The 24,747-nt window shown below is 37.4% G+C and overlaps 1 protein-coding gene across 1 annotated transcript; it reads right to left on the minus strand.

Moving 5' to 3' along the window:
* Positions 1 to 1,637: 1,637 nt before the first annotated feature.
* Positions 1,638 to 24,458, minus strand: LOC108579007 (laminin subunit alpha-1-like). Its single transcript, XM_017942435.1, has 11 exons — positions 24,429 to 24,458; positions 19,673 to 19,903; positions 9,989 to 10,225; positions 9,081 to 9,242; positions 7,920 to 8,216; positions 6,228 to 6,488; positions 4,935 to 5,182; positions 4,184 to 4,418; positions 3,014 to 3,240; positions 2,530 to 2,717; positions 1,638 to 1,951 (listed from the first exon to the last, which is right to left on the minus strand). The coding sequence occupies exons 1-11, from the start codon at positions 24,441 to 24,443 to the stop codon at positions 1,638 to 1,640; spliced, it is 2,415 nt and encodes an 804-aa protein (XP_017797924.1). The 5' UTR covers positions 24,444 to 24,458.
* Between the last annotated feature and the right edge of the window lie 289 nt (positions 24,459 to 24,747).

Genomic DNA, 24,747 nt, shown 5'->3' on the forward strand with positions numbered 1-24,747 from the left:
TGAAGCATTTAGTGGATGCCGGATATACCCGGCGTTAGCCAGTGTGAAGCATTTAGTGGATGCCGGATATACCCGGCGCTAGTCGCGAAAGGGTTAAGGCTGCTGCCACAACGTGTACGGGGTGTCCGACGTAAGTGTTGCAACGAAATTTCAGGATTTTACAAAAAATTGCTTTGGACGAAAATTTAATTATATTCAAGTATGCCTAACTTTCGCAAACCAAAGTTTCTTTGTATAAATTCGTTGAAATTACATTGTAGCATTATCTGCACGGATCAGGACAATTTTGCCGACATAAAAAAATTCCCATATTTTTTACAAATGTGAAAATTCGCACGATTAACAAATTCACGTTCATCTTCACCAAGAAAACGAAGCAAAAAAGCACAGAAACAGACCACTTTCGTTCCCCCGTGCGCAAGAAGCAGAGGAATCCCAAGCACGAGGTCAGTGGCGGTTGAAGAACGCGCGAGGCAAAACGGTACTGCACGCGGAAATCGCAATCGTAAATTAAAACTAAGCTAAACAGATTATACGTCAGGAGCGTTCCACTGGGCAAGGGTGGTTCGACTCTTGTAAATCTCAAGTAACATCCTCGGCTCACGACCGTTGTCCAGCTGGATAAGTGCCCCCTACTTAAGGGAGCCCCGAGATAAACATCCACGGCTTAGTTAGAACAAGACCAAGCGTTATGCATTACTCTTGCTCGCGTTCCTCGATGGTGAAACACCGCCGCGTTTCCTACCTCCGGAAACTGCTCGCTCTCTTCGCCCATTCGAGCCGCCGCGCTACTTGTGCGCGCGGATATTTCGGAAAAATTACACTTGGAATTGCAAATATGTGGTATCGTGGAAATGCTGCCTCTTCGTGTGCAGTTTTGTAGAAAATGGGAGTCGTTAGGGATACGAGACAGAGTTATAGCGAAAATCCTCGGTGATGCTTGAGGTCCAACGTTGATTATTTTTATGGAAAAAATTGTGAAATAGTGTGAATGCACGGTGGGAGAGAAAGAAGACGAGGGAAGAGTGTTTCTGTGCGGATAGAGTCGGTGTTAGGTGGAGTCAGAGTTGCAAATAGAGTTGGAATATTGTAAGAGTCGTCAAAGTGTTGGATATAGAGCTAGAGTGTTGTAGACAGAGTCAGAGTTGCAAACAGAGTTGGAATATTGTAAGAGTCGTCAAAGTGTTGGATATAGAGCTAGAGTGTTGTAGATAGAGTCAGAGTTGCAGATAGGGTGAAAGTGTTGTAAAAATCATCAGAGTGTTAGAGATAGAAGTCAGAGTTACCGATAGAGTCAGAGTGTTACTTGTAACACTCAAGTGATCAAACTCTTAGAGACAGAGTTTTGCAGAGACTGTTGCACCAGTTCTCCCAGAGTTGTCTTAGCGTTACGAGTTGTGTCCAATTATTATACTCACTTCTCGTATGCTGTCAATTGTCATTGCAACATGAACTATTACAAGAAAAACACTTGATAATACAAATTCTACGAATACTTTTCAGAAGATTTTCGGCCAGAACGTAATTTCTTATCTCGAACAAATTTAACAGTCTCGCAGCTTACAGCGAAGCACTTTCTTCCGTCAACTTTTCACCCGATTGAAACAGAAGACGTCAGCGACAAGATATCGCGATTTTCATCTAAAAAAATTGTTTAAACGGCACTCACCATTGCAGCCATCCGCGGACAAACCGTAATGGTCGACGTCGCAATAATCGCACCGGAAGCCAAGGACGCCATCAGCGCACCTGCATTCGCCGGTTACGGGATCGCAGACCTCGTCGAGGGCACCCACGTCGCAGTTGCATTCCCGGCAACCTGCAGTCACGTTCCCGTAACCTTCGATGCAAGAGGAGCAGTCACGACCCTCGAACAAAGGTTTGCAGGGACACTGACCGCTCCTCCCGTCGCATTCGACGGAACTGCTGCCCAGAGGATCGCAATTGCAAGCTGAAACCGTGAGATTTTCGTGTATTCATTCCCTGACCGTGAATAGGAACTTAGAGTGTAGCGTACGATTGTAGATTCTAAGGTGAGTCGAGCAGTTGAAATGGTAAACGATGTAAGTTCCGAAGGAAGAAAAATTAATTTCTAAAATTATTTGTCAAATTTATTTATTCGCGTGGCACGTGAGAGAATTTAGATTTCTAAATGAAAATTTACTCGTTCGTATGACCCGTGGGAAAATTAATTTTTTTCGAAGTAAAAGTACATTTAAATTGAATAATTCAACAGATTTCACAAAATTCTAGATATACCGCCGCAGCGTTCCTGCGAAACGGCCAACTTGTACAACATACTGAAACGATTAACGCATTTTATAGCACAGTGAACGACGTGCTTCTAATAATTACAACCACTGTTCGAACCACAATATATACTGCGTGTATTAAATACACACGTTGTAGCTCGTTTAAAACATTCGAGAACATTAAACGATCAAAATGTTTAAGAACATTCAGTATCCACAGGATATCGCGTGCTAACATCGATGAAATAACGAACCAGAAGTAATAGATGATACTCACGCAAGCAGTTCTGTTCTAAGGGATTTCCGTAATGAGCTGGTTTACATTTGTCGCAGCTCCAGCCTTCCGTGTTACCGCGACACTCTAAGCAGCGTCCAGTTTCCTGATCGCAAGGACCGCCACCGCAGAGACACGACTCGCATGTTCCACCGAGTATCAGGGGATTTCCGAAAAATCCTACGTCGCAGCTTTGAAAATAAAATGCAACTTTTTTGAAAATCTTCTTAAAAAAAAAAAAAAAAAAATATTTTCATTGTTCCTTATACTTTTTTAACGAAGAAAATTTCAGGAATATTGTAGCGCGAGAGAGAATTTAATAAAAATATTTAAAGCTGATTACACAAAATTTAAAAAATTGTCAAAGTCGTAGGTGAATTTGGGGTGTTCGAGAAATTCTTCAAAGTTTCTACTTTCTAATCGGAGGAGAGAAGTTACTGTTTGAAAATAATTTTTATATTTTGTGATTTGATAGTTCGGTGCATACCTCTCACAGTGGTCACCTGTATATCCATTTGGGCATTGCGTGCACACGTATCTACTATCGACGTCTATGGGATCGTCGAGTTGACAATGTGGACTGAAGTTATTCGATTCGATCAAAAGTGGACAGGCACATCTCTGGCAGTCGTTTGGAGTTCCATTAAGGGCAACACCGTAGAAACCAGGGGCACAGCGATCACATTTAGGGCCCACTGTGTTGTGCTCGCAAGTCTATCGAAGGAATCAATATTACGCCTTTTTTACCTAGCATTTATACGAGAGTTTTATTTTAATAATAAATTGATCTGATTTATCTGAACACATTTGAGCAAATTTACTGATTCTTAAATTTTACTATTTATTTGAATAAACGAATTTCAGTTGAATATCTAAACCAAAGGGAAGAGAAAATAGTAATTTTTAGTCGTTTGTTTTAAAACACCTGTTATGCAAAAATTAGCTGTATTTATAAATAGGGAAGTTTTCCGAGTTTTAATCAAATCAGATGCTACAAACAGAAGTTGTAATAATATAACAATGAGTTTATTATTTAATTATTTCATTAAAGTTGTAATGAAAATTTTGTTTTATGATTTTACATATTGGTAGTTGGTAAGTATACATCTTTTCTCTTAGGGTAAGTGCTTCTGAAGTTACCTTCTACGTTCTATACAATCACTGGATGGTTAAGTCATTCACGGTAAGGAAGGAATCTATACAAATGCGGTTAGGTTTATGTCCACACTGTAACTACCTGCATGCACAACAGTGCACTTCATTTGCTCTCCTTCAGACGTTAATAAACAAATTAATTTTAACTTTTATAAATTGTCATATAAAGGTATTTATAATATGAATAAACCAGTAGAAGAATAGAATCCTCCTTAAAGAAAACAAAATCGTTTGCAATGTAAAATTCTGATTCTGAAAATCCACATGAAAATTAATTTTAAATAAAATTTTCAAATTAATTTGTTGCACATAAACTACTTTTAATTAATAATAAAGAAAAAACCTTTCTTATCACCTGTATCTTTTTAATTATACTTCACGCAACAAACGAAAGATTTCATTACGATAAAAAAATCCTCCAAACGGTATATTATATATTAAATTACTACACATTATCACAGGATATCTACAAATTACAAAATAAATACACAAAAGTACTAACCGTGCATTCTCCCAGTACGAGATTGCAGGTGCTCGCGTGCCCGTTGCAGTCACACCTCACGCAAACGTGATGATCCTGATGGTCGGATCCGTTTTTGACCACTTTTACGTAACCCCAGGCGCAACTCTCGCAAGACAATCCTGTGTATCCCTCCGGGCACTCGCACACCTCGACCAAATTATTATTCTCCCCGTCGGATGAGATTTCTCCGATCGATAAGATCGCAGATTGGAGGCTGAAACGGAAGGAAACGGGAGGGAAATTTGATAAATCCTACGACTTTTTTTTTTTTAATTAAATAGAAATAATCTAATCAACCAGTTAGGTACATAATCTGTAATACTTCAAAATCGAACCCTTTCTTTCGCTTCTTTATTACAGCAAAATTGCAAAAAAAAAGGAGTTGGAAATCTAGTCAGAAACTTATTCATTTTGAAATATGTTTACTTTTCAAAAATTAGAGAAGAAAGCTGAAAGTTAGATTTATATGCTCTGAAAAAATTGGGACTTTTCGTTTAGTGGTTAGCTATGAAAAAAATTCTCAAACTTTTCTTTTTTTAGACGCATGAAGGTGTTGTATCCCTATTTCAATAACTTCTCTTTATAAAAGAACACTTTGATTTTTCTAAATTTGTCTCTGTATTGAAACAGCGAATAATCGAGGCTAAAGTACGCAGCAATTAGAAAATTAATTTCACGAAAAATGGCAAAACGGTGAAATTCTACTTAAATTTTCAATTGATTTACGCACCTTCCCTCGAGCTGCTCCGAATGATACTGCGCCCTTATCATCAGATACTTCAAATCTGCGAGAACCTCCATTATTTGTACCCTGGTAACAGAGTCTCCGCGAAATTCGGTCCTCCTCATCTTGGTAAGAGTATCTTGAATCTCGCCGTGTACGTGATACCAGCCGTCTTCGCGTAGAGGCACCGTGATCTCTGCTTCCTGGCCATTATATTGTTCCTCGCCGTAAGCTATTCGCATGCCATTATTACCCTGCGAGGAAACGAGACGAGGAGATTAATTCGAAAAAAAGAAAAATGCTAATCATCGTAATCTACCTTTCGGGGCAAACGAACGACCTAAAAAGGATGTGTGAGGAAGTACAGGGTGGTCTACCTATTCGTATCTTAAAGGGTCTGTAATGTCGTGTGAGTAAGAAGATACGGTTGTTTGGCTTGGAAACTTGGACGATATTTGAACGACAGAGAGAATTCACTGTGGTATGCTTACAGCGTGATCTATTTTCTATTGTGAATCTGTAATACTTGGAACGTGCTCGAGGAGGATAAGAAATTGGCGGGAAAAGTGTTTTTATTTTATTCTACGGGATATCTTTTTATACGTAGTTTTATCTGTAATAATAATGCTGCAATTGAGTAATTTTCAAAATAGAAATTTTCGTTTTTCTCTACTCGAAAATTTTGTTTTCTCTACTTGCGACAGTTCTCTCGTGAATACTATGGTGTGGACGTTATGTGGAATAGAGCGAACAATTGTGAAATTTTGATTAAATATTCGATGAGAGGTTTCTTAAGGTTTCTAAGTCGTATCAATAAGTATACACCTGAAACAAGGGTATTAAAGGGTTAATTTGAGGTCTGAGAGTGACACCTAACTTTGGCATTTTTTTTTTTTTTTTAAAGAAAATAATTGACTCGATCGAAAATTTTTCATAAAGACATCGTCACATTACCCTTAAAGAATATAAAAGTATTCTTATCCTTCACTCTACTAATTATGCCAATAACGATCACTAACGATGAATATGATTAACTTATACACGAGTTCGTTAAAATGAAATAAAATTCAAATGGAACTCGAGAAAACTTGACAAACTAAAATCCTAAAATTCAAATAAATACTTGATCTCATTTCGACGAACAAATCTTCACGGTTACTATAATTTTAGTAATCGACACTTCACGATTTAAATAATCAACATTTCCAGTTACCAACAGAGCAATTCATTTTCTCAGCAAACAATTCGAATCTCCGCTTATCCACGTTACTACCGATACACCGTCGAAAGTGTACTCACAACTAGAATAACGTTAGGTCCAGTAGTCGGTTTTCCACTGGTGTCTCCGCGCATAACGACCCAGCTGACAGAATAAGTAAGATTGCTGCCGTAAGACGAGAGGCGATTGCCGCAATAAATTCGTGGCGCCAACCAGAAAGGATTATCGTATCCGACGTCGAAGGATGCTATCGTCAGCCAGCCGTTATCCGTGTCCAAAATAGGGGCTGTGAAGCGAGTTGCGTTCATATCGGTCACTAGCCAATTTTCCAACGACGATATCTGTAATTAATCGACGACGATAGATGACACTTCTTGAGACAATTAAGTCTGTTGAATAATTTTGCAATTTAGAGAGGTGCGAAATATTTTCACAATTTCCAGTTTGCTGCCGAGCAGATGATCGGTAAATAAATTGGACAATGCGAAAAGAAAAGTGAGAGAAATTATACTTTCCCTTCCGAGTGCAATTTCTTTGGGGTTCAAGAATCGGAGGACGAAGGAATTGAATTTTTCCGATTAAAAGAAGGAAATTTTATACTTTTTAAGTAATTAATTATGATAACTAAAGAAAAGGAAAATTTATAATCTTCGTACAGTATGTGTAGTGAAATTTTTAACAAATATGCACCAAAATTTCTAGCAAAAAATTATCAAAGTAAATAAGTTAATTTTTAGTGGTTCGTTTCGATTAATTTGATTTAATAAACTGGTCTAAACTGTAATAATAGTAATTTTAAGGAAAGATAAAGTACAACGGTTTAGAATTGAACAATTAAAAAGCTGCATTATGCAGTGGAAAAATTGATAAATTAGCTGATAATTTCATTCAGAGTGTGACGTGCAATTTACAGCTGGTGCCTTCGTGGAATTCTGCACGATTTAATTTCACTGTTTCGCGTTAAAACGATAACAACATAGTGTTACTTTCCCGTCCGTTTCGCTCGATCCGAGCAACGTTGAAGAGTTGTCGCACGACAAAGTAATTGCCGGCTTGTCGTTTGCTCGTGAGTAGATAAATATAGTTGTTGTGCATTTATCCAGTTTATCTTGAAACCTGAGCATCGAGGCTATGCCAAGAATTGAGTGTTCAAATGGAAAGGGGTCAACTGAGAGGCCATAATTTCCATTATTTTTAACCTGTGATGTAATTATCTATTTTCATATTCCAAGTTACGCGATATTTCATTATTATCCCTACAGTATTACGTTCATTTTCTGCTACTTTATATCCTTCGAATATATCAATTTTCTTTATAGCATAATTTTCAGGTTTCATTTTCTTGGATATTCTTTCCTGTTTTCAGAAAGGAGTAATTGAACGAATACTGGATAAGTATATGTAAGTATGTATTCGTGAGTTAGCTAATTAATTATAAACGTGTCTGTACCAATTAGATCTCTCATTTCTGAAAATCTGTCAAATTAGCTCGCTTCTGAAAATTGTCAAGTTTGTTTTTCGAAAGTAATACCGAGTACAAATATCTCTTGTTTATTTAGACAAATTACAGAAGTATTTAAAAATTTCGCAGCATAATTAAGAACACAATAAAGGTGAATTTGATTATTCGACCGCTACATAATACAAAATATACTATTTACGCGTAAATAAATAGAAAAAATCATTGTAAAATGTTCGTCTCTACTTTACTCGCTAAAAAACTCGTGAAACTTTTTCAAACACACCACCTTTCAATTACCAAAGAAACTTACCGTAGAATATGATAATTTGGCGATGCTACAACGATCGCTGACCCCGAAACAGTAACACGGAAAGCAGCCATCTAAGTTCTCCTTCGTCAAAGCGAAATGTCCGGGTTTGCACTTGTCGCAGAATTCCCCAGCTACGTTTGCCTTGCAGAGACAATCCCCCTCGCAGTCGTGAGACGGTAAAATCCCGCGGGAATCGCATGGACAGGGCATGCAGTCCGGGAACTGACGATAACCGGCTGCACACTGATCGCACGTGTATCCCGAATAACCGGGTTTGCAATCGCAAGCGCCTGCTACCTGGAACACGATCGGTGTTTAACGCGATCAAGACCGATTTGCTCAACGATAATCGTGGAATGTGACAAATGCACGGGAAATATGATAGAAATGAAGTGTCAACGATTGCCTATATAAAACTACACCTGTCGAATATTTTTTTCTTCTGAACTACTATACAGTAGGAGCCTCTGTAACGCGGGAAATTTAATATAATACAAGTTCCATCGATGATAATAATAGAATAATATATATAATAATAATTAATTTAGTTTGTTATTTATATTATATTAGTCTTAAACGTTAGTCGCGAGGAATGTATCTTCACCTGGAAAGCTACCGAAGAGTCACCTCACTCGCTCCCCATTTCTCCCAGGATAAAAGAAACTGCATTCTTATATTATTTAAAGTTAGAATAATTATAGTAAATTTACAACATTCATTTGACATGAAATAGTCACTCCTAAGTCACACGACGTTATAGAGGGTTAAATTAAAATCTACAATTGAATCGAAATACCATACGATCGAATAAAAAGCCACAATAAATTCAATTATCTCGACGAACCATTTTTGGTCCTGTCACTAATTTGCAAATTTTATCTGAGCGTTATCTGAGCGTCGTTCGCAAAAAGTGTGCTTCGAGGGTCTCGTGAAGAGTGAGAACGCGTCGTCCTGCCGATCCCTGTCCACCCCTACGCGGAACAGGCCCAGGGAAACACCCAAAGGGGCGAGTCGCCCCCATCGCGCTGCGCCTGGCTCCAAGATGCTCGCTTCACCGTCTTCGGGGCGGATTTTCTCGCAGTAAACGATCGAAATTAAAAGGTTCCGAGATAAATGAAACTCATTTGTCACGCACGCGTTTTTATACCTACGCATGCCTACCTTTCCCATATGCGTGTAGGAGTCATCCGGGGTGCAGTAACCCGTGCTACCGCGCACGTTGCAGTTGCACGGCGAGCACGGTTCAGGTACGTCAGGGGCAACACCGTTCGGCCTATAATAACCAATTTCACACTTTTCGCAATTAACTCCGGCCGTGTGCTCCTGAAACAGATTACATTCACGCGATGAACATTAATAGCGACGTTCGAAAGGCAATACGTCGGAAAAGTATTTCGCATTTGTTACTTTCAAGATACGAAGAAATTAGAAGCGTAATTTCAAGCGCAAATTATTACTCCGTTGTGGATTAAAGTAAGAAGCATTCGAGGGTTACTTTTAGGGTTCAGAAGCAATCTTGATTGAAGCAGTACGGTGTTACGAAGAGCAACAGAAAAATGTACAACGGGCGAGCGTGTAAATAAGGAAAATTGTTACACTTTGTGCAGATCAGAAAAACTCTCAACCTGAGAAATAATGAATTCTACTTTGAATTTTACAAATTTTTTACCCGTAGCTACAGTAATCTCTGAAATAACAGAAAATTTGATACTCGTTGCAATTCTATTTTTATAATACAATTTTCATTCCGTCTGTATCAAATTTTCCTCGTTTAATCGCTCGCTGAACACGCACACCTGCGCAGCTAAACGAAAAATACAAAGGTGCTCGGTGGTAAAGGTACAAACATAACACGAAGCGATTTACTCTCTAACTACTACACTCTCACCACATAGCACGTGTTCACACGTAAAATTACAGCTACAAAGTAAATAAACATTTCCCTCTTTATTATGCTCTACAACGTACAAATCATATGCATATTAGTCCTTGCCTATTTATATTCGTGCAAAACGATTATATCTTTTCTTTTTCAAAACACATCCCTCTCACGAGAAATTCGGGCTTACTGTGCAATTAACGCAGACACCACCGCCGCGAAATTTCCCACGAATGTCCATAGACATTCTTCTGTCGGCCACATCCTGATCATATCTGCACGAGGTTGCATGTCCATTGCAGTTGCATTTCTCACAGTGAAAGCCCTTCGCAGCTGTGCCAGGTTTCCACGGAATCTGATTGTACATGGGACAGCATTTTTCGCATCTTTCGCCGCACGTGTGGCGCTCGCATTCGCATTCTTGATGCTGAGAAACAATACCATCTCTTAATGGAGCCTTATTAATCTTTTCGATAGCATAACTGGGTAACGTCTAAATATTCCATTTCTCTAACGTGTTTACCGGTGAAACGATGTATTTTCTTTCTTTCTTTTCCGTTTACGTTGAGTAACCCTTGGATCAAACGTTAGGGGGATTTTACTACTTAGAGTTTCAAGCGACAAGGGAACTGTTTGTGGTTTTATCTGTGGGAGTGTGAAAGTGTCCCGTGTATCGTGGAAAAGGCAATGTATTGTGCTTTCTTAGGATGTATTGTGGTTCATACTTTAAACACCGTTGTCGACACTTTTAATTTGCGTTTTTGTGTACCAATTGCTTAATTCTTTCGCATGGTGATTTCATCCCCTTGGCACTTTGCGATAATTTAAGTTTAGCGTATTACTATGTAAGTAAGCATTGCATAATTAATTTCAATATTTCATCGCTTAATTTCCACATTTCCGCGAATGCTGATATTGCAGATAAAAAGTAAATAAAAACAACGCGTTACACACCGTAAAATCACTAAAAATGGACATTCCCTGTTTTTTCCCCTTAGCCTTCAACAATTACTCCAAGTCCAATTTAACGACAACTTCCTCTCCACGTTCTTCCGTAACTCAGATTCGATTGAAAGAATTTCTATAAATCATACCAGAAAACGCTGCCTTTCATTCTATAGAAAAATTAACCCTTTGCAATCGAGTGGCGACTGAGAAGCGACATTAAATAATCGTGAATAATTAACGAAGACAGAGAGCAGATCTATGGGATCACTGTAAATTTCATTGGCATAGTGAAATAGAGAATACGTTGAATACTGAAATAAAATAGTTTGAAAAAATCTCAAAGACCCGATTTGCAACCCTTCCTACAGCAAAATCACCTCCGAGTGCAAAGGGTTAGAAATCAAAAGCTACTATTAACCCTTTCGTGACCGAATTACTTTCTCAAAGAATCTCTTATTTCAAGAAAACCTGCAATTTTTAATTCAGCATTCGCATGTGACGTGTGCATCGCGAAAGGGTTAACAAGAAACTAATTCCAGCACAGAATCACGCGATACTCCGCTGGGAATCAAGTCGAAGCGAAAGAGAAAAGAAAGAAAGAATCGAGGAACGATAGGAGACTTCCGGTTACCAGCCTTTTTCCGCGAGCATCGAATCAATTAAGGCGGAAGACGTAACGGATATCAGCCGGCGCATGAGCCTGCTTTATAAATCGCGACATGCCTGCTGCAACACGAAGATGCTTCTTTATGTCTCGCGATACAGATATCCGGTATTGCGCCCGGAGTAGAAGACAGAACGACCACGCAATCGCCCCTTTGTGACGTTTCGAAATTTATGGGAACGTTAAGATAACTGGCCCGCGTTATCGGGGACATTAATTCGCACGCGGCTCAATTGCCTCGTGAATTTTGTCCCGCCCAGTGTAATGGGTTTCAGATGAATTTCCGCGAGCTTTTCTGTACGGAGCAACGTGTACGGATTGTTCTGTGAAAATGTTGCCGAGTGAACGTACGTCGAATGTGCGAAACAAAGAATTAAAAAGATCAGATGTAAGAGGAACGTGGAAAGAGCGAGTGGTTATTTTTATTTCGCACAACAACTCGGTATTGTGATATTCTCAGGTGCGTTTGATAAATAAAAGTAAGAAATTAAATGTGTTTTTTCATTTTTTTAAATTTAATAAAGTCTGGCTTTGAAATATTTCAATAATACCGCATTTACTATTTGAATAATATTTTTATCATTCGTTATTTTGCCATTCGTATTTTGCACTCATGCCCTTCTTTCGCCTACTTTCTCAATTATTCTAATTTGTCACATTTTTCAATAGATTAGGTGTAATGAAAATAGTCGAATAACATTCCTGAGATTAAACCTTGAAAATGTCACCATTTTTAGATTACTGATATTAAAATTGTCTAGACTTTCGAAATACGTATTTCGATATTTTTCGTTCAAGCGATGTTAAATAGAAATCATTCGTTAAAATACCAATTTGTTTAAATTTCTGTTCGATACTCCTCCAATTCTTCCACTCGAAATAAAAATAAAAATGTCACTCAACATCTCGTTATGTTATAAAATCTGTATGCGATAAATAAACCTAATTGAACAAGTACAATCTTCGAGATTACTTTTCTAAGCAAATATATTCCGAATCGGAATAATAATCAAGATACAAATATGGAACAGTCGGGAAAGAAAATTGAACGTTTCAAGAGCAGCGTAAAAATCGTTCACCGCCATAAACCTTTATGTTTCAGCGTTGAATTTACAGCGGTCATCAGGCAGAGATTTTTCCTAAACTCGTTTCAAGAGAGTTCACGACCCGTTCGGTAATTTCATATGCTACTAAAATAATTGCACGCTCGGACGCGAAATACAGTTTCAGTTTGGCTAAAATAACGCTAACAGAAGACTATTAAAAACCCTGTCCGGTTATTTACTGCTGCACTCGCGGAATATGCGTAAGGCTGCCATACACGCAATCAGGATAACTATTATCACGGCAGTAAATAATATCGAGCACTTTGCCGTACGGAACGCGATCCAATAGGCGTCGCTTAGTTTCCCTTTTAAGTGACGAGACCACACGCGTCGAGAGTTTAACCCCATGTTTTCTCTGTTTAAATATATCAGCTGTTCTTGTTCATTTATACGTTGAAAGAAACACGGGGGCTTTCTTTCGTAATAGGACAGAACGGTAACATTTCTTTACCGCGTTTCGTTCTTTCCGATATCGCCAGGTTTCGTTATAACGCCGTTCTCAACGAATAACGAAGAAAAATGTGTATTTATGTGAATTTATATATTTTTTAATTTATATAGAATGGATTGAAGTTACAGTAGAGTTTCGATTATCCGAGGTGATGTGGATCGAGCCTACCTCGAACAATCCAAAACTCGGATAATAGGGAAGAATCGATGGGTGTTCATAAGTCGCGCAAGAAAATCATAAAAAACATTTTGATAATGTAAAACTGTACATGTATTTAGGTTTAATTAACTATTTATTAAATAGTTAATATGAAAATGTTTTTTATGATTTTATTGCACGATTTACGAACACCCATCGACCCTAAAAAATAATGTCATTTTTTCATTTTAAGAAATTGAAATTTAAAATTAACATTATAGACAATACCTTGAAAATATCTTTTTTTGTTAATCCACATTACAGTAGAATTAAACGATTATAATTTTCAGCTGTGAATAATTTAATTTGTGATTTAAAAAGGACTGAAATTACATTTAATCATATTACGTTATATTTGACTAAACTGAAACGAAGAAAAAGTTATCTAATAATTAGAAAAGCATTTAAGCTAAATTTAAATTAGTCATCTACGTTTGTATTAACACGTTGAAATTACTAGTGCTACAATTCCTCGAATTTTTCCAACAAGCCACACACGTTCGTGCAGCACGTGATCTTAATAAATTATTGAAGATTCGTCGTGAAAAGCGATCGTACACTACGAGCAACAGTTACAAACCAATAAATGATAAGTCTTACGAGACGTGTTTATATTGTGTCTCAGAGATACTCGGGTACCAGATGGATGCAGTAAATCGTAAGTTGCACTTCAGTTTTTTACCATGCATCACAGGCTTCATTGTGTTCCATTAACGAGCATTGTCATTCATAAGAATAGACACGCTGCGGGAAACGGTTTAATGATTGCTTCAATGAAACGCGTTATCGGATGATTTAGTGAGATCGATGGATTCGAGGCTTAATTAACGTCAGAACTCGCTACATATATATAATAATCGACAATTGCATATGCCGATTGGCTTGTGTGTTATTTTATAGAGCGTTTATGTGGCATCAACGTTCTGCAAATAGATCTGTAACGGAAGTGCTATAAAGATTGCAAAGAAATTGATCTTTCTAAAAGGGATTTGAAATTTTATGGGACAATTATGAACAGTCGAGGAAGTTATTACGAATAAAGTTGTTTTAGAACGAGTGATAATTTTTCGTATCTATTAAAATATAGATATTTAATAATATTTATTATAATTATCAGTGAATTATTGGTTTTTTTTTTAAGATACACAACGAGCTATAAAAGTATTGCAATCAAAAATGTAATTAATCAACTCGAAGAACAGTATTAAAAAGATACTTAAACGCAGCCTAGTCGATATAATTTAAAGCACACTATTAATTTTATCAATACGACTAATAAATTTCAAAGAAAAATTAGAAAATGATGTTTCCAGTTAAGAACGAGAAGCAAAGAATAAAGTGATAGGATTAAATTTATTGACACTAACCGTATCGACACTTTATGTGTATCCGGTCAAATGACCGGTTACGAAATAATCGTATTTCTTCCGAAAGGAATGCAGGTGATTGTCAATTTAATGTAGGAAATAACGCAGAAAGTAGCCTTTAGATAATAAAAAAAAAATTACATACTTTTATTTCTAACAAAATACGGGGGAAAAACAGGTGCATGGTTTTAAATCGAAATTTTAAAACTGGTCATTTGACCGGGGCGTGGTACGGTTAGTGTTAAACTTATTAATTATTATATTCTTCAATACGACATAAATAGCAGTTTGAAAAATATTAAATCACCTCGTAAATTTGCGTCAAATTTTACAATTTAGATCAATATTTCCAACGAATCTTTAAATTTGATAAAAAAAAAAAACACTTTTTCTTAAGACCACTATGTCATCGCTATAAAATTTCTTTGAATTTTCCTTAGCTTCCGGCACGAACTTATGAAACGACCTATGTTAAGGCGTGTCCTGTAGCCGGATTTATGGCAGCGAGTCAAGTGGTCGCCGTCGCAGGCAAATATCGTTTTCTCAAAACACCACAAGTGTTTATTGCGTCGCCTGCGACACTTAGTCCCTAGGACCAGACCCTGCCACAAATCCTGGAGTCTCCGAACGGAAAATAGAAAAGTGGCGAAATGGAGGGAGGTTGCGATGCACCGGAGTAAACTGATTGGTGATTTAGAAAAGGAAAAATCACCAATCAGGGTGTTTTTAGGAAAATAGGAGTCTTCGTCGAGGGAAACCGCAGAGACTCCAGCAGAAACACTTTGCAACTCGCGGGAGAATCACTTGGCCACTCGCAAGAGAAACACCTCTCACTTCGCAGTAGAATTTATATCTTGAATTAGTTGTAGAAAATAGAACATAAAATATAAACTTAGTGTTTCAATCAAGAAACTGGTCCTTCGAAGCCTTACAACATTAGTCGGCACACACGTGCAAAAACTGGTAAAGCTTGAACGATCGAAAGATCAACCGCAAGCCCTAACAGCCTAATAATACAAAAGTCACAAAATTTGATCGATAATTTCCCATTCACAAACACCAAAATAAAATTTCTCAGGGCAGAAAAAAGGGGGGAACGAACCACGACGAATACTCGAGCAATATGATCGACGACGACAGGTTGATTGAGACGTAACTGGAAATATCTCGGATGCTCCAACGATGGCTTCGTATTCAGCAATGCGATTGCAATTCGGCATACGCGGTCAATCGTCGATAACCCGGTGTGCCAGACCCGCCCAAAAACTAATTCAATTTGCCCCGGTGAGCCTGGCCAAAAGTCGATTCTAATCGAACGGTGGTCCAAGTGTACGGTGTCGCGGTAAAAACCTTCAATCGCCACTCGATCGAGGCCCCGGTGAAGTTTTTCGAGGATCCAGAAGCTCGTTATTCGGTGTTCAGAAAGGAGTCGCGGCATTCGGTCGCCGTTAAACGAGCCCTCGCGAAACCATTGTGCGACAAGTGGCGGATGCGTTTAAGGTAATCAAACGGTGAATAGCCAACGAACGTGGAAGATGCTGGATAAAAGAAAGGGCATCGGGGAGAGCGTTGATTTATGAAATGTTTTAAACGTTGTAACAGAAGCGGAGAATTATTCGAGGACGTTTTGCACGTCGCTTGGTTATTCTTGTTATGGTTTGAGTAATTTGTGGGCTCGTGGAGAATGGAGAGATACGATTTGAATGGAGTATGATAAAAATTATGCGGGTGAAAGTATAGTCGCTAGTTTGTTAAATTTTTTGGAGGAATTTTGGTGGTATTTCAATTTTATAAGACTTGGTTGAATTTGAACGCGAAATATTGGCTAAGTTGAAATTTCAAGTAAGATAAATAAAATAATTTTGAAGTGAAATGGAATCTAATTTCTTTATTATCAATTATTCAGGTTTCCTAACCAATATTCATCAATATTGAAAATATTGTAAAACAGTAGAATTCTTTTATTTCTTTATGAAATCACCTCTTATTTTTCCCGACCTTAATTTTACAATTAATCTAAATGTAAAAGTGTATCTGAGAAAAAATATAATATCGATATTAAACGGTCGATGATTTTTTCCAACGATTCTTACAACAATATTTCGAAATCTTCTCAGAATTTATGTAATTTACATAATGTTCAATTTCAAATGCAGATTACTCTCCAAATTAAAACATCGCCTCGTCAAACACGCTAAACATGACAGATCTGCTCGTAAAAGATCCAGCAGAATTTCTAAAAGGATCCTTGAACTGAAACCCGGTTAGAACTCGTACGAGCGATTCGATAACGTGTCGAGTTCAACATCGATCACCTGTACACACACACACACACAGGTATACAAGAATAATGGAACGTGAGAAAGACAGAAGGTCCTTTGACGCGAAATACCGACCGGTGATTTTCTTCTTTTTTTTCCTCTCAGTTTTTATTATTTCTTAAATACAAAGCGGCGCGACACTAGCGAGGGTGATTAATGCACCGAGAAGAAACGTTTCGCAACAATTAACAAGAGTCTTGGTTCCCTTTCGAGGACACCGAAAGAGCACGATTGTTAAAGCTCGACTTCGCGATTGGCCATTTATGGACATTAATAGCATGCAAGATTCTTAGTACCGCAGTTGCGTGATTTTGCCATATCGGGCGTAGGTGAGCTCTCGGAGAAAGTAATTCATTTTTCATAGATAATTGTTGCTTGTAATTGAGTACATTTTATTACAGTTTTAGTGAACTTTGTCATATAGATTTCTATCGAATGTTCGTCACAGAAGAATTATAAAATATATACGAAACTATTGGATGAAAATTGAAAATCGATTTGATTTTCTTTGAAATTATATTATTCGAACTTATAATACATTATGTTTCTTTACTTTATCCTTGAGATAATTGTAAAATACTAAGCTAAGATTGCCAAAGAACCTCTAAAGAATATTTACAATAATTTACTTTATTATTTAGTCGAACAATTAAATTCATGAAATCAACGTAATTATACTTTTTGAGCAATCAACGAGCTTTATAAAATTACAGCTAGTGTTAATTTCTGTTTACAGGATTCTTTACAAAAGAGAAACTTAACTTTTCGAATGAAAAGATCTTTGAACAAAACATTCTCTCCTCTAATATCGATTTTTCATCTACTTTAAAATTTGTAATTTTTACTCTAGTCTTGAAATATACGTACTTTCTAGTAAAAACATCTAAAAGATAACAACAATTTCTCCTTATGTATCATATTTTTTTCTAGAAGATCTACAACACCCAAGTCCATTGTTTTTATATTATCAAGAAAAGAAGCAGAAGTATACACTACCGGCCAAATGTTTGGAATCACTGTGCGGTGCAAGTTGCACAAAAATTCCCTCCAAAAAGGTAGCATTTATAATAATTTTTTATCATTCAAATCACTCGAAATGAGGTAAAGTGCTGCTGATCTCGATAACATCAATTTCAAATCAATAAAGAATTAGGTGATTCCAAACTTTCTGCCGGCAGTGTATATTTCACAAATTTCACTCCTCAATCACCGCAAATATTCGATAACCCTTTCTTCCTCCTCCTTTTACCTCGAGCCAACTCCGCCTTTCATTAGCGAAGGCAGATCCTGAAAAAAAGTTAACGACACCCGAAAATTTTCTGCAACTCCCGCGCGATCGTACAAGAAACTTTAATCTTCTAACAGGCAGCAGGCCTGAAACGGAGGCGATCCTGCCATTAGCAGCGTTGGCAGACAAAGGTCTGACAAGTTTATGGCATTTCCGACAGATTTATTTCCTGGACCCTAGCAGCTAACTCCCTCGAATCTCGGATATTCGCGAAATCTAACTTTAGAAAAGACTGTCCAGAAGGAAATGGAACCGCGTGACGATCTGCTTTCTACATTTCCGCTCCTTTTGTTCGACGACAGACCTTGCATGGTGGTTATTTGTGTCGCTGATTTCCAGATCTTCTCTCGTTCCAGAGAATTTCACGGTTCAGATCGTCTGTTTTATTCTAGCGTATTTTTGTATTTTTATTTCGTTCTAAATTATTTCGTTTGTATTGTAATTTAATTCTAAATTACTCTGCATTGTAATTTAATTCTAAGTTTTATCGACTGTTGATAAATTTTGTGGTCAAAATGGAAGGTAAATAGAATTTAAGGTATTGAATTTTGAGTGAACGAGTGAAGTCGATCTTTTTTAAAGGATGCTCCAATTATTTGTATTTTCATTTGTATCACGACACAATGATGTTCTAAAATAATATTATTCCCCAGAATAGTGAATGTGCTCTTAGAAAAAGTATTCCAAAAGGCAACTAATTTCCCTCTATAATACTAAAAATACACTCATTACGTTAATATATTAAAAATAATCGAGTTTCGGTGCAAGTGAAAAAGTTACATAAGAAACATCAAAAACACGATATTTGGACAAACCAACTAAAGGAATAAATTTTAAATAATTTTAAAACGAAGCTCTGGAATGTAAAGCAACGCTGTCTTAAATAAGAAATTCTCCAACTACTTTGAACGAACATAATCGAGTCGCACGTCTAATTTTCTAACTAAACGTTTTACGAACCGTTCTTAAAAGTATATTTAGCCAAATTTTTCACGGCGAACAAAAAGCACACCCGGCATTTGCTCAGTGAGAAATCCGACAACAGGTTCGAGGCGAATGTGTTAATTACAGAACTTGTAATCGGGGGGGTCGATGTGTGAATTTTACGACTTTTAATTTAGCACAAGTCCACGTGTGAATTATAGGGCTCGTAACTTCTCGGATAACGCGTGAAACAGAAAATTCGTACGTGCGCGTATTTCAAATCCGATATCTCAAATATCGCGTAATATCGCTACTTCCACACGTGAAAGTAATGTACCTGCTGACAACTTAAACGTATACGTCGATAAATCAGAACATTTACAGTCCTTAAAAATCGTACGTTATTAATTCACGATTTACTCTCGATCGAGAATTTATTGCGAAATAAATTAATTTCTTCTGACGTCCTGTAAATTTTCACGTTGTTTATTCTCGTTTCTTGTAGAGAAATGTTGAACTCACCGTCTATACTATTGTTTTTTTTTTAAGTTCTGTTTTATAAATAGTAGAAAGGAGATTATAAATGTTTACGATAGGTTTTACTCACTCCGTGCTGAACGCTATAACGACATCTTGCCGCGTGACCGGAACACAGACATCTTCCGCCAATGTTAATCTCTTTTATCGAGTAAAAAGCGCGCCTTTTGTCCGCGATCGCTTCTCCATTTCGTCGAAGACCCTGCAATCGAAACCGTACGTATCTGGCTTGGGTAAATTCCTGAAGGGTCGTGCTGTGATTCAGGGCACCAGGTCTACCGTTCACCAGGTGAGTATGGATCTGTAAAGGGAAATCGTTGCTTCAGCTAAAATTTCATCCAATTCTTCTGCAAAAGTATTTTTTTTTTTTTTTTTTTGTGATTCAGTTCTGAATAACGTTTAAAATCTACTCTAGAATATTTCTGCGATCATTATTTGAAATGATTTTCCGAGTTAAGTAGCTGATACTTTAGTACAGTTAGTTATTTCGTTTCAAAAATAAAATTGTAAAAGTATTTAACAGTGAAATTAATTAAGTAGGAAATTTTTGTTTAGTTAGTTATTGATACTGAAGTTAACATTTCGTTTCAAAAACAAAATTGTGAGATTTATTAAAATTTATCTAAAATATTGCAGAGATAATAAATAGTTACTTTAAACGTACTATTTGCTTTAAAATTTTGAAAATATATCCAAGCGTAAGTGTTGAATATTAATAACGGTACTTAATATTGAAAATGTGAAATATTAATAAAGCTAATTATCTCAACATCTTTTTAATTAATAAATGTACGTCTTACATTGCAGCCTTCGTAACATTTTTCTCTGAATAAAAGCGAGAAAGATAACTTATTCTCGTGTTTCAGTAGTATTAACACACGACACCAGCAATCAATAATAAGAAATACAAACGTTCAGTTGCGGCACTAAATCCAGGAGAGCATAGAAATCGAAGGAGTAAATCCTTCGCGAATGGTGCCGCGCGTTAAGAAGAACACGAGTGCCATAAATGGCATACCGCGGCTCCTAATACGGAACAATTACACGGGTTTCGGAATAGACACTCTCCTATATACAATTCTTTTCCAGAATTTTTTCACCTGATTTCATGATTTAATACGCGACCTTTTACACGGTATGTAATAGTCGTAGATAAAATAAAATAGTCATAGATTAAGTGTACATAATTCCTATTCGATTATAAAATGATGCTAAAAAATGACGAGATATCGCATTATACTTTTATCACAAAATTATTTCCTTCACCTTTGATGAACATTGAAAATCTTGTTTCGAGACTTTCAAGACTATCGAAACTTTAAAACCAATGATTTATCGAGACTCAAGATTCAAAATTTGTTAAGACTCAAGATTCAGGATTTATTAAGACTCAAGATTTGATACTTATTAGGACTTAAGATTCAAGATTTATCAGGACTCAAGGTTGAAGATTTATCAAAACTTATCAGGAATCAAGATTCAAGATTTATCAACACTTATCAGGAATCAAGATTTAAGATTCAAGATTTATCAAGACTCAAGGTTGAAGATTTATCGAAACTTATCAGGAATCAAGATTCAAGATTTATCAGGACCCAAGATTCAAGATTTATCAAAACTTATCAGGAATCAAGATTTAAGATTCAAGATTTATCAGGACCCAAGATTTAAGATTTATCAAGACTTATCAGGAATCAAGATTCGTCGAGACTTAAGATTCAAGATTTATCCAGACACAAGATTCAAGATTTATCGAGATTCAAGACTTATGAAGATTCACGATTCCAGACTTATCAAGACTCAAGACTCAAGAATTTCAAGTATCGAATCATATTCGAAGTAATTCAAATTTTTCGTCATATATACACATTCCAAAACAATTCCAAGTATTTCAAATCCCATCACTACGACACGCAAACCTCTCTTCCAAAAATCTCCCGAATTGTCCAGAGAACTCAAGGTTGAAGATTTATCGAAACTTATCAAGATTCAAGATTTATCAGGACCCAAGATTCAAGATTTATCAAAACTTATCAGGAATCAAGATTCAAGATTTATCAGGACCCAAGATTTAAGATTTATCAAGACTTATCAGGAATCAAGATTCGTCGAGACTTAAGATTCAAGATTTATCCAGACACAAGATTCAAGATTTATCGAGATTCAAGACTTATGAAGATTCACGATTCCAGACTTATCAAGACTCAAGACTCAAGAATTTCAAGTATCGAATCATATTCGAAGTAATTCAAATTTTTCGTCATATATACACATTCCAAAACAATTCCAAGTATTTCAAATCCCATCACTACGACACGCAAACCTCTCTTCCAAAAATCTCCCGAATTGTCCAGAGAACAAGCCAACCGCTCAAAAAGCGTCCGTAAATTTTTCGAAGGGACAACGATTCCCGCGAAATCGCGACCGGTGTTCCGCCTGTGACGCACACGATTCCTTGTTCCCCGCTTTCCGATTTTTTCCTGGTCGATCCGTAGCCGCGTACAGAAGCGTAAAACTGGCAACCCCCATAGGAGGTGCGTACGTGATAGCCCCATATAAGGCGAGCCTACGCCATACATGGCTGGAATGTAGGGATCGCCGTTTTTGTATCATCGATTCCTTCTCCCTTTCCCTCTCTTTCCACCACCGATCGATCTTGCCGTCCTCCTCCTTTTCTCATCCACCTTCCAGTTTGCACAAAACCGATCCCGTGGCTCGCCGCCTCGTGCACGACCATAAGCTCTAATTATCCGTTGCTCTTCTGAGAAATCGGCTAATCGCCCCCACCATTTCACCATCTAGCGCTTTCGCCAGCGTTATAGTTTTGCAACAATGAAATTAGGCTGGTGTATTTACTCGCGTGGAACGTGGAAAGTGTTTCTTTGTATCGGCAGGCAGTGGCGTAGATGAATAAATTGGTAAATTGGCATTGAAGCAATAGGCACAAAAACTACTAAGGCAAAGTATTTCTTTGTACTGAGCTGGCCTTCTCATTCTTTTGGAAATGTAGCGTTTGTATCGTAATACGTGAGGAATAGACTGCTGAATAGACGTAAGATGAAGATTTGAAACGATTGATCCCAAACGATTACAGATCGCTGAGTAGTAATCCCAATAACAATAATTGTGACTTCTTCTTCTGTATAAATGCAGTAAATAAAGGAAGAAAGAAGAAGTTTCCACCCTTCCCATTTTGTTTCAAAACCATTCAAATTCTTTGACCACGACAGAACGAAAATAAGATCTCAAACTTGAGATTTCGAAGCTTTCAAACTCAAAACCTATCAATTCACTCTAAAAAAAAAATGTATAAAAGTTGCTTGTACTTTTCGTATTTAACACAGCCTTGCATCGATAGAACTCGAACACCGAAGAAGCACGAACAAATCTCACCGAGAATCCATGAAAGTGTCATTCCCAACTGTCAACCAATCTTCCCCGACAATTGTTCACCTCCCGCAGCACAACTGCTCTAAAATTACCCCATACCTTAAGGTCGACTAGATAATCGATCGAGCGGATTGGCTACTCGCTGAGAAAAAAAATCCTCCGGTTCAGCGGAAATGCCTGAGCAGAGTGGTTTCCGTCCCGCGAGCATTCGAGCGCGCACATCTGGCCGACTAATCATCCAATCATGTAATTACACCAGCGACTGCATGGAATGAACGATAATTAATGATCTCCGAGGCTGGACGGCTACCGCGTCAGCGTGAAAATAACAGTGGATTTCGCGCCGGTGGATTTTCGCCAACAACTCCGAATAATAACACACCGATGGCTCTTAACGGGAATCAGCAACGATTCACGATCGCTAGAGTTCTCCTCGATTTCTTCTTCCTGCGTCGAGATTACTCGCTCTCATCCGACAGTCGTTTTCGCCTGATTTTCACTCGAAGCGATCCGCGAAGAACCGTTTCTACGTGACTCTCCTTATTGAATAAACAAATAGAAGCGAGGCTAGAAGAGCTGTGATCGCGGGATAATTGACGCCACCGTAACGAGCAATCGGGGAAGATTTCTTCCTTCGCCGGGTAAATGCTGCTTCTTGTTGATCGATGATATTGCAAAAGGAGATCGTAAATCATCGCGCCAAGTGTATATACCCGTTTCTCTCGGTAACGCGGTATTAACATATAGGAATCATACTACGCCGTTTTCCCGTAATTTCATTTCGCAGATTTTTTCGCGAGGGGAGAATTAATTGTAATTGATGATCGGTGAAAATTAAAGTGGGAACCGGAGATCGGGAAAGAAATTAATTTGTTGTTTCCTTTGCCGGTTAATTAGTGTTATTTGGCTCGGAAAAGGATGATTTATAGAGGATACAGGGGTACAGTGATGAGTATGTTAGATTCGTTACGGAGAATCCGTGGAAAATTGCGGCAATGTTGCTTCGCACTTTGTGAAGAATTTGTGTTGCGTTTCTTATCGTGTGATTAATACGTTACGAAGAAATAGAGATTTATGTATCTAGAGTTTCTTCTTTAAGCAGCGTTTCCTTTTTTCTGAAGCGTTCAGGATAAATTTTAAAATGGTTATAAAATTATTACAAAATAAATGAACACAATTATCAACGAACACTGTTTAGCCTATTATCGACCATTGATAAAACAGTGAAAATAAAAAATGCTGAAAAATTTGTAACTACTGTACTTTCGACTTACGATTGGAGCAATTATTTTAGTCAATTTATGAATACCGGAAATTGTTATTCTGCGTTTATAGTTATCACTATTCGCAGTGTAAAAAGTATGATTTTAAAAAATATGGAACGAGATATAAAAGTCTGGCAGAAAAATGATACATTTATACAAAAGTGATCTTACCTCTCCGTTTTCCATAGGAGTCGTTCTTGAATAGACGCTGGTGCATATGACGTCGTCGTCGCCGATGTAAACGGGTTTTCCGGAAACGGGCGGCACAGAGTACCGCGTCCAACATTCTTCGTCACTTGGCGCATAATACTGCCACGGCTGGAAATTTTCACCCCCGACAGATCTCTCCAAAATCCATGCAGCCGGTCGTGGTGAATTCGCTGCCTTTACTATCACGTATTCGATCTGATACACCTGGAAATACAATATTTCTGGTCCATTAGGCTACCTCCGTCTGTTTGATCTCTGAATAAAATGTTATCATACTTTT

Source organism: Habropoda laboriosa, unplaced genomic scaffold (assembly GCF_001263275.1).
Source record: "Habropoda laboriosa isolate 0110345459 unplaced genomic scaffold, ASM126327v1 scaffold78, whole genome shotgun sequence".
Lineage (NCBI taxonomy): Eukaryota > Metazoa > Arthropoda > Insecta > Hymenoptera > Apidae > Habropoda > Habropoda laboriosa.